At 39.9% G+C, this 11836-nt stretch overlaps 1 protein-coding gene across 1 annotated transcript in view; it reads left to right on the top strand.

Annotated features, from left to right (window-relative positions):
- Sym (symplekin scaffold protein) overlaps nt 1-11799 on the top strand; it is a 28423-nt gene extending 16624 nt beyond the window's left edge. Inside the window, exons 11-13 of the mRNA XM_074090452.1 lie at nt 7491-7634; nt 8136-8285; nt 8846-11799. Coding sequence (XP_073946553.1) covers nt 7491-7634; nt 8136-8285; nt 8846-8920 — 369 coding nt within the window. The 3' untranslated portion in view covers nt 8921-11799. The remainder of the gene's footprint in view (nt 1-7490; nt 7635-8135; nt 8286-8845) is intronic.
- Nucleotides 11800-11836: the final 37 nt, after the last annotated feature.

Genomic DNA, 11836 nt, shown 5'->3' with positions numbered 1-11836 from the left:
ACTGTCACAGAAGACTCACTGTTTGACGGTTTGATAATGTTGACAATGTTGTTAAGCTAGTCATGGCAACACTCCTCAATAAGCTACCTGAAGAAATGCCACACAATTTTGTAGATGTTTATAAGCCTATACCAAACGCTGGAAGCAAAATACAGAAAAGGTCTTTAGCAAAAATGTTGCAGAGTCTTATCAAAGGTGAAGCTCCAGTAACAGTAACAGTACCAGTACCAGTAGCGCCTGTTCCTCCGCCACCAGAGATTCCGGAACCTGTCAAATACCGTTATTAAGAGAAGACGATGACAAAATAACTCTCAAAAATGCGGTGGCTAAACTACAGGAGTCCACAAAAGCTGACAAAGAGGTAGAAGATGCCATGAATAAACTCATGGAGGAAACACGACAAGAGTTCCTCAAAGAGGAAGAGCGGAAGAATAAAGAAAAAGAGAAACTTATACCACCGCAAACACCGACTGTTCCTAAGTTGAAACAGAAAGTAAAACTCCTGAAATTGCAAGAATTAACAAGACCAATACCCAAAGAGATTAAAGAGAAATTGATATTACAGGCGGTTGGGAGGATTCTCAACGCAGAGAAAGAAAGCGCTATTGGTGGAGCATCAGCTATCCGTTCAAAGTTTATCACAATTTTTGCATCAAGTTACACTCCAGAAATTCGAGACATGGTACTCAACTACATTTTAGAGGATCCTGTGAACAGAATAGACTTGGCGCTATCGTGGTTGTACGAAGAATATTCTTTTATGCAAGGTTTTAGTCGACACCCAGTGACTTTGCAGCCGAAGATGCACGAAAAGCATGACCAGAACTATAATCAATTGCTTTGTGCGTTGATAACGCAGATTTCTGAGCGGGGGGACCCTTCCATGGAGAGTAGTAGGGATCTTTTACTGAGGAAGATATACTTGGAATCGCCGTTGGTGACCGAGGAAGCGGTTGACTATTTGAAGCATCTCGTTTCTGAAGATAAGGTGGCAGTGTTAGCGTTGGAGATATTGGAAGAGCTGTGTATGTACAGATCTCCGCGGGCGCACAAATATGTAGCGGCACTAGTGTGTCATGTGTGTAAGTACATCTTTTTGTAATATATTTCAAGCTCTTGTGAGATATTTATCTGCCTTTAAGTATAAAAGAGTAATGTGAATTACTGGCAAAAACGCAGTCTAAAACACTATACTAAATTGAAATTCAGCTATCATATTTCTTGGGAATCCCAAGGGCCGGCGCCCACTATCGGGAAAAGATCCTTCGGCATCCCACAACAATAGTAGATTGTACAACAAGAGCATAAAACGAGCCATTTTATCCAAGTCGTTCATATAGCCGAGCCGGTACGGCGAGGGTGGATAGACACGTCGAGGGGAAAATGGGCTTAAACCATAATAATAAATAAAAAAATATTGTGTCGCCAGATCCAGCATAAAAACTAACTTCACGAGTAGTATATTTGCAGACAATTTAACTGACGTAGAATAATATTTTTTTACCTAGGAAAGAACCCAATTATCTAATCCATTAATACGATTCTGAATGAATAGAATAGCAATAACATCATCAACATAACATATCACATAATTTTTCCACAGTGAGCGAAAATCAAGAAATCCGTGACATAGCGTTAAATTCCACCCTCAAGATCTACTCACGAAGCACAGATGCTGTCAAGAAAGTGGTGGAGAAGCACGCTTTGCTCTACCTCGGGTTTATATCCCTGAGCAACCCGCCGGGAGAAATAGCGGCTGCCAGGCATGGCATCAGGCCGAGTTGGACTGATGAACTGTACAAGTTGTGCTTGAACTTGGTTATGGCGCTCTTCATGGATAGTGAGGGTGAGTGATGTGAAAGGAAAGGGAAGTATGTCTTGGGGGCCTGTTTCACTACTCTCTGATAAGATCATGGTATTTTATGCATGGTATTTTTATGGGCTATGCTCGGGGTTTCTCTGCGGGATAGAATCAGAAATGATGATATCCGCAATAGAACTAAGTTTACCGACATAGCTCGAAGAATTGCGAAACTGAAGTGGCAATGGGCGGGGCACATTGCTCGCAGGACTGATGGCCGATGGGGTCAAAAGGTTCTCGAATGGCGTCCGCGGACCGGGAGACGAGCTGTCGGTAGGCCTCCAACAAGATGGAGCGACGACCTGGTTAAGATCGCGGGATCGCGGTGGATGCGGAAAGCACAAGACCGCTCTGAGTGGAGAGCCTTGGGGGAGGCCTATGTCCAGCAGTGGACGTCTTTCGGCTGACATGATGAGGATGATGATGATTTTATGCAACATAAAGATGAGTAATTTACAATTAGTTGATAAATTATTTTTATCATTTAAATAGTTGTGGTAGTAGTATTGTTTTACAATAAGACATTACGGCATTTAGGCGTTCCGATCCACACTCGAGACTTTTTACCATTTAAAATTTTTGTCCATGGACTTTTTCACACTAGGACTTCCAGACCCTAAGATGTTTCATTCCTTGGATATTTTTGCCACGGACTTTTTGACGCTAGACTTTTAGACACTAAGAATTTCATCATTCGAACTTTTTGGCAATGGACATCGTGACACCTGGACCTCCTGACCCTAGAACTTATATACCCCTGAACCAAGGCATCGCAAGAGGGGGCAAAGGGTGCCCGAGAAATGTAGCCTTTATTTTTTGTAAATGTTGAAATTGAAGTGTACAGCCACGATCACGTTGAAGTTTTCTTTTGCTTCATGAGCTCTCAACGCCTTTGCCCTGAACGATATTTATAATGTTCCGACAGAGCTGATGATCGAAGTGGGCCGCGTGTACGGCGCGCGCCGGCGGAAGCGAAGCGCGCCGTCCTGCGCTGCGCGGAGGCGCCCGCTCCCGCCGCCGCCGCCCCAACCAGCGGGAAGCCTTCCACGCGCTGCTGGCGGACTGCCCGCGCGGCGCCGACACGTTGCTCACCAGGCTGCTGCATATATACACCGAGAAATGTGAGTCTCAGGATGTGGTCTTGGGTGGTAAACATAGGGAAAGACACAGAAATGTGAGTACAAGTACGGGTATTTCTCCACTAATTGGAAAATCGTTGTCCTTGGCTTTTTTTTTGAAAAACGTGTCAAGATAAATGTCAAAGAAAAATGTTTCTGTGCTTAAAAACAACCATATTTTTAAACTTGTCTCATATTATACCAAAAATAAAACTACCTATTTAATTTCAATTTTTCAAACACCCCATAAAACAGTCCCCCGACATGTCCTCAACCCAGAATGTGATAAGTATCAGATAATATTAGCCATGTGTTTTAGCAAGATTTCTCTATTGAACTTAAAAAGATGATTACACCATTGATGATAATAAAGTACCATTTCTACATGTCATTTTATTAACATTTTTAATCAAACATTGTCCCAAGAGTACAAAAACAGTATCCTGTTGCCTGATTATGATTAATATAAAAATAATTTAATGTACTTTGTTATAATATAATTATTTTTTGTATTGCAGCGCCTCCTACTCAGGAACTGGTGTCGCAAGTACGCGATTTGTACGCGACGCGGGTCTCTGACGTGCGTTTCCTGATACCAGTGCTCAATGGACTCTCCAAGAAAGAGGTAAATAATATATAAAACAGTTGACTGGACTTTGTCTTAAATACGGTATTTCTAAAAAATCAAGAATTTCCCATGTCTGATATATTATTATGAAAATATACAGACAGTGTTTAGCAAAGAGAAAACTTTAATCGGTTGAAAGTTGGACTTATAGTGATTTGATTGATGAAGCCCACCGCATTAAAAAAAACATAATCTACCCCCTTTTAACCTGGATAGGTTCGTTAGTTACCTTACGTCCCTCAGATTAAAAAAAGAAGCCCCGCCAAGCGGGGCTTCGTCGACTTTGTCACAGTCATGTCTCGCATTATAAAAAATACTACCACCCACTAGTTACTAGTTTCCAGAGAAGTAGATTGGATTAAGTTAAGTAAGCTTTGGTGATAAAAAACTTTAAATACTTTAAATTACATTATGCGAAGAAGAATATAATGACCATAGGGCTGGCTCTTTCCTCGGTCAACGTATTGGCATTGCCATACAACGAGGAAACGCAGCCAGCCTTATGGTCACCCTGCCCAATAGCAACGACTTGGGTGACATTTGTAAATATAGATTTTTAGGATTAGAGTAAGTTAGTTTTAGTTCTTTTTTATTTATTTCTGTTAATTATTGTATATATTTTATTTGTTTGTTTATAAATAAATAGTCTCCAATTTATGCGAAAGTAACTCTCTGCGTAAGTTATTTTCTGTCTAAACAATATTCGGAATTCGCAAAGTGTGCGTAAAGCCCATTGGCTATGCGTAAATGAATTCTGCGTAATATAATTATGCGAAAAAAAATTCGGCAGATACTATTATGCGTAAACAGATTATGCGTAATGGAATTATGACAAAAAATATGCGTAAACAAGGGGAACCTAATAATTATATTTTTTTGTACTGCCAAAGAAAGTATTGCGAATAATCCGACTGCTCGGAGAGTTGCCAGACATAAGTGCAAGTAGTGCAGTGTGCAGTTACAAGACAGTTGTTGTAAGTTACATCGAAACTAGAACACATTGAAAAAAATATTTGTTATTAACTTATTATTCATTTTATGTAATTTTGTACGTACATTCTGAAATTACTCATAGGTACGAGGCTAGGACTGGAACCCACGACCTTTTCTAGAGAATCCACATAGTTCAAAGCACTATTCTACCACAACAGATTTTTTTGAAGGGACAATACCTAATCCTAAGTAAACAAAACTTCGAAATATGATTTTGTACGAGATTGATTTTGTTTTCAGATCATAGCCGCGTTGCCGAAGCTAATAAAACTGAACCCAATGGTTGTGAAAGAAGTATTTAACAAATTGCTCGGGCTACAGAATCCTAATGACGAGAACTTACCAGGTAATATTTGTACAAGCTTTTATTTAACCTCGTCCTCTATATTCCTAGGTCCTCGTCTGATGGGAAATAATCCCCACCGGCCATGAGTACCAACTACTCATGGAGAGTCATTGGTCTATTGCCGGCCTTTAAATTTAAAATTTGGTATACTTACGTAAGTTGAATGACAATGCACAGTCAACAAAGAAAGCTGGTATTAAAGATGGCTTTTTTAACAAATCCTTATTGATTATGACGATACGAGTACTTGATTATTTTTATCTAGATATCATTATTCAGTTGTATTGACATATTGTTACTGTTTTCAGAGTATTATATTTGTAAGTAAACCTTGTTTGTTCCTACTTATCTTAAAATGGTGTTATAGATCATAAGGATACATGAACTCACGCGCACTGGCGGGGCCGTACATCACTACGATTTATTAAAGGCCGTGCCAGGATAAGCTAAGTGATTTTGCCCCCATCGAGTTTGGGCTCGTAATTTTTATGGATGGTGTGGCTCTACATTAGTAATAAATTGGCAAAATTACAGCCCCCTTAGTAGTTTTTTGTATAATTTTATTTTTATTTTTTTCTATGACAATGAAAATGTTATTCATGTCAAATAATCATCTGTAGTGAATGTACAATATTTGTTTAAGATAGGTTTTTTTCTTTTTCTTTTTTATACAAAAAACTATTAAGGGGGCTGAATTTTTGCCAATTTATTACTAATGTAGAGCCACACCATCCATAAAAATTACGAGTCCAAACTCGATGGGGGCAGTATCACTTAGCTTATCCTGGCACGGCCTTTATTCATTAAATTTTTCATTATATCTGCAACATAATGTTTATAACCCCAACTTCCTACACTTTTTGTCAATTTTGCTTGGCTTGGGACGGCTGGTAGATTATCAATTATTATAATATTTTGCACCCGGAAAATACTTAAGAACACGTAAAATAAATGATCACTTAAAATTATATAAAATCGCTTTGAACATGTCTTTCAACCATTGTTCTAATATAGTGTGACAGAAAGAAATGGTCAAAATCAAGTACGGAGCCCTGGTTCTGCTACAGAATTAACCTAAAGCGTGTTTTAAAATTTTTTGAAGTTGAACGTATTATCGGTGGTGGTATAGGTACCTGTTGTTCGAGCACTTACTTAATTTTAATGTAGGTAACGAAAACTACCGGTAATAACTTTCAACACTGCTCTAGGTCCATTGATTACGATCTTCCCATGATAGTTGAAGTGGCAATGGGTGGGCCACATCACTCGAGGAACAGATAACCCTTGGGGGATAAGTTCTCAACCACGACCAGTAACTGGAAGACGAAGCGTTGGGCAAGCCTCCCAATAGGACTGCCGACATCGTGAAAGTTACAGGTAGGCGGTGGATTCAAGTGGCGAGTTGTCGTTTATTGTTGAGTTCTAAGGGGGAGGCCTTTGTTCAGTGGAAGCCTTCCGGCTGATGATGAAAAAGAAAAGAAAAGAATAAATTTATTTGGCAAAATTCGGCACAGCAAAAGAAAAAAAAATACAGACAACCTTATTACATACTAAAAAAGAAAGAAAAAGACATTGTGCCGAAAAAAGAAGCAAAAAGGGCCATTCATGCCGCAGCGCTGGTTTTCAGTATGACTCTTTAACTTACAACTAAACTTAAAAGACTAATGCCGAACGTCAGAAGGCGGCACTAATCAAATAAAACTATAATAATAAAAAAAGAAAAACAAAAGTTGAAAACAATAATAATAACAAAAAAACAACAACAGACAAACAATTGAAATACTTGATGATTGCACTTATTTGCTTGTTTATTTGTCATCAGTTTCTCCGGACGAGCTGCTGGTCGCGCTGCACTTGATAGACCCTGGGGTGGTAGACCTGAAGTACATCATCAAGGCCACGGCGCTGTGCTTCGCTGAGAAGCAAGTATTCACGCAGGAGGTATGTCATAGGGTCATCTAATTATTGAAGTGTTCCAACTGCCTCATTGTCGTTGTCACATTTTTTTTATGAATGGGCTGTAGAATTGGATGACAAATAAGATTATATACATATAACCTGGGAAGCCGTGGTGGCCTTGTGGTTTGACCTATGGCCTCTCAAGCAGAGGGTCGTGGGTTCAAACCCCGGCTCGCACCTCTGAGGTTTCAAAATTCATGTGCGGAATTACATTTGAAATTTACCACGAGCTTTGCGGTGAAGGAAAAGAAAATAAGGATACAACATAAACATGCGGATCGGAAATGGCGGGAAAACAAACATCTCGCTTTTTAATTTCCTGCTAATTTGCTGTCACTGCTGTTAATTTGTTTTTTTTAATTATCGATGAGGCCATTTTTTGTCTTTGATTTGTCAAGATGGCCAACATAACGCGTCTAATCCGTCTATCAGCAGCTCAACAACTAGCAGGCTGCTAGCAAGCGTTTATGAATCATACTTCTTGACAACCGTCTAACAAGCTTAATCAGTCTAAGTAACAGACCGATCAAACCTCAATTAAGGATTTTTTATGAATAAGGCTGTATGTCTCTACTGAAATCCCAGGTGTTGGCGATAGTTCTCCAACAGCTGGTAGAGGAACCGGACATCCCGGTGCTGCTGATGCGCTCCGTGCTGCAAGCGTTGACGCTGCACGCTTCGCTTACACCGCTCGTGCTCAACGTATTACAACTGCTCATCGAAAAGGAGGTTAGTCTATAAAGATAGATCTATCTATCTATAGCAGTCCTTGTTGCGCCCGGCTTCGAACGTAGGCCTCCTCTTCACGTTTCCACGTCTGTCTGTCCCCTGCCACCTTCATCCAGTTAATGCCGGCTTGCTGCCGGATGTCATCCGTCCATCTCTTAGGCGGTCTTCCTCTACCGCGGGTGTTGGCACGTGGTCTCCGCACCCAGCGACTGTGATAAGTGTTGTGAGATTTTTTTTGAGCGCCCCAGAACATGCCACTTGATGCGCTGTAGTTCGGTTTCCAACTCTAAAAGACGGTCATCTGTAGTGTTTGGATGTTATACGTGGCGATGTAAAGTTGTTGTTGCTTGCCGCAGTTGGTCAACTCCCAGGATAAGGATAGATATGTATATTCAATGTATATATCAATTCATTGTTTTATTCTATTTCTCAAACTATGAGATACGTAAATCTCTAGTGTTGTTTACCAGGTGTGAGAACAACTCTAGTGTTGTTTACCAGGTGTGGAACAACAAAGTGGCGTGGGAAGGCTGGATCAAATGCTGTGAACGGACTCTGCCGAGCTCAGCAGCAGTGCTTCAGGCGCTGCCCCCGGCGCCCCGGTCCCTCGCCGCCGCCTCGCCTGTGCTGAGAAAAGTGCTATCGCCACAGGTAAGCTAGAACCACGGAGCTGAACCTGAAAAATCATAGCCATGCGACTTTTTTAGGGTTCCGTGCCAAAAAGGTAAAAACGGGACCCTATTACTAAGATTTCGCGGTCCGTCCGTCCGTTTGTCACCAGGCTGTATCTCATGAACCGTGATAGTTAGACAGTTGACATTTTTACAGATTATGTACATATAACTGTGGCCGCTATAACAACAAACACTAAAAACAAAATAAAATAAATCACCCATATAACAAACGTATTTTTTGACGCTTGAAATATTCAATATTATGTTGAATATAATAATAGAATATTAAGTTGTATAATCTCTTTAAAAATAAACAATGAAATTAAAAATAAAATAAATATTAAAGAGGCTCCCATACAAAATACTTGACTTGTTTGCTGTTTTTTTTTTGCTATTGTCTAATATTGTATAGATAATGGTACGAAACCCTTCGTGCGCGAGTCCGACTCGCACTTGACCGGTTTTTTTCGAACGTACTGTTGCTGTTAGCCTCAGACGGCTTTGACTTGGAACTAATGACATACTTTGTATCCACAGGAGCAACCAAAATACGCGCCCGTACCGCAGCCAATGGGTAACCCTTTGGAACCGCTCCCACCCGGGATGGATTGACAGACACCCTTGTTACCAATTAACTATAATTAAACCTGAACCTGCGGCAGCACGAACAGAGGATTCGACAACGTATTACCCCCGTTTGCATTGGCCCCTCAGAATGATTTCCACTCGAGCCTGTAATACTGGAAAATGGACACTGTTGGACTCTGTTCCGCCACCGTACAAGGCTATTTACGAGAGCTGGCATATGAATGAATGAGCGTTTTCACTAGGGTTGTAACGGAGGCCTTCTTAGCGGAGGCGGAGGCGGATGCGGAGGCGACCAGTTTCGCCTCCGCGGATGCGGAGGTTAACGGAGGCGGATGCGGAGGTGAAAGTGGATGTGGAAAAAATAGTAGTTTATGCTTTATGCAACTCAAAAATCTCTTAAATAACTAAAAAACTGCCAAATCTCACTTGTTTTCGGCGTCATCGTGCATGTGACTTAAATAAACAATTACTTTGTACAAAATCACTTTAAAAAAATCGCGGTTCAATTAAACATGCCTATACATTACAATTTCGTACGTCCAAGCAACAAGACAGGTTGATTCCTGTCGTGTGTTATTTGACATACTCCCGCCCCCACCCCAACCGCGTTCCCACTGCGCGCCGAGATAATGAAATGAGAAATAAACCTCCGTTATAACTCATCATCATCATCATCATCCAGCCTATATACGTCCCACTGCTGGGCACAGGCCTCCTCTCAGAACAAGAGGGCTTGGGCCATAGTTCCCACGCGGGCCCAGTGCGGATTGGGAACTTCACACACACCATTGAATTGCTTCGCAGGTTTGTGCAGGTTTCCTCACGATGTTTTCCTTCACCGCAAAGCTCGTGGTAAATTTCAAATGTAACCGTTAATGTAATATATATGTATGTAATGTAAATGTGTCCGTTATAACTCCGCAAAAAAAAATTGCGGAGGCGGAGGCGAAGATACGATTTCTTGCGGAACTTCCGCAATAATGGAGGCGAAGTTCCGTTACAACCCTAGTTTTCACATAGGTGAAATATCGCTAGATGGCGGTAGTATCGTGAGATCCGTTTGACGTATGCTTGCGATTGGCTCATTCATTTAGTTATTTAACCAATCGCAAGCAAACGTCAAACGGACCTCACGACGGACCTCATTGAGTGAGTGATATAGGTTGATTCGATAATTGATAATCGTATTATAAGAAGTATTATAATAGACTTGTTAGCTGTATAAGAACGGCACACGCAGTGACATATCGTCCGTTCAATTCATTCGTGCCAGTTCTTGTGAATCGACTTATACATTTTTTTTTACATTCTCCACAAGATTCCTTTTATTCGAATACACTTTAATCGCCTTGCTGCAAAAATTTGAGCCAAATCTAACAATATAAAGGGCTCCGATGTGACCATATTTTAGGCATTTAGAAAATCCAGATGTTTTACGTAAACAGTAAAGCTTGTGGGAAGTAAATACGAGCCCGTATTAGAATCCGTGATATTCAATTTTCGTTTTTTTTTTTAATAAGAATACATGGTCGACATGTTTCGGTCCAACAAGTCTGTTTTCCTGATTTCTAGTGACGATGGGAAACCGCAACCTAATTCGTTTGTTCAATAATTTGTAAGACATAGTTTAGTTCTCACCTTTATAAAACGTAGTACACAATTTTGTTTATTATAATGATTGTCATTGTGATTATTTTCAAAAGAAGAAATGTTTTAATCATCTGTTAGTACGTCATGAATTGTTTAGTAAGATGACTCAAAAAATGACTTATGTAGGTACTGACGTAGTTAATAAATGTTTTGCCGTCGTATTTTGTCGGAAAAAATCGTGTTTGTCTTGCTTTCTCAACTAAAGATAAATAAGAACTTATTTGACGAAATACGATGCCAAAATATTATTCACTACTGTATATGAGTAAAGTGTTGTAAAGAATTCGGTAAGAGATAAAACAAAACTGAAATATCGCCTCTCATTAGAGGCGCATGCCTCTTATTCTGCAGTCTTGTACAGCTTAAGATGCTATTGTGGAGTGATTCAGCTAATATACAGCGCTTCTGTGCTACTTGGGTATTGTATTGCCTAAATAATACAAAGATTACTAAAAGTGCAAACGCCACAAAAAACTTAGAATGAGGGTTTTCATAGAGGCGTAATATCGCTAGATGGCGTTAGAATCGTGAGGTCCATTTGACGTTTGACGTTTGCTTGCGATTGGCTCATTTAGTTTTTTAACCAATCACGAGCAAACGTCAAACGGACCTCACGATCACGATACTAACGCCATCTAGCGATATTTCCCCTCTGTGAAAACCCTCAATCAATAAGCTTTAGGAGTGAAGTAAAAAATCATTGGTGCCGTTTGTTTTACCGATAAACTTTTCATCGATTATTTAGTTCTCGTGTTCTTATTCAGCATAATTCAGTTATATTTATCTAACTTATAAACAGTTTAACGGAAGGTACTGTACTTCATCGATAAATTTGATGAGTATTTAAGAACGATGTTCATTTATTTGTGATCGATATCGCATGTTAAGTAATTTAGGTTAGAACTGCGTCCCCGCGCAGAAAAGAATTGCTAAGCGAAAAGTAGGTTAGGAAGAGAAAGTCGATTAAACGTTTGTCGGCAATTTAAAGCGGTAAATCATCTAAAGAAACTGTTTTGTATCTTGCAAGGGAAACACCAAGGAGGACAACTTGTAGACTTCACTTGAAGGCTTGTAGACTTTTCGCGTTAAACGTGTGATTTATGAACTTAGGGGATATTAGGAGTGAAAATAGACATGTTGTTTCAAAATAATGTTTATTAGGATTTCAACAGGGATGTTCCGCCATTCGTCGTACAACCACATGATGACAGTATGTTGTTTGTAAATATTTATAAATAAAACATATTTTGAAATTGTTTTTTTTTTTATTATCAAAGATGAAAATTATAT

This window comes from Choristoneura fumiferana, chromosome 7, assembly GCF_025370935.1.
Source record: "Choristoneura fumiferana chromosome 7, NRCan_CFum_1, whole genome shotgun sequence".
Taxonomy (NCBI): Eukaryota; Metazoa; Arthropoda; class Insecta; order Lepidoptera; family Tortricidae; genus Choristoneura; species Choristoneura fumiferana.
This window is presented reverse-complemented; position numbering and strand designations above follow the sequence as displayed.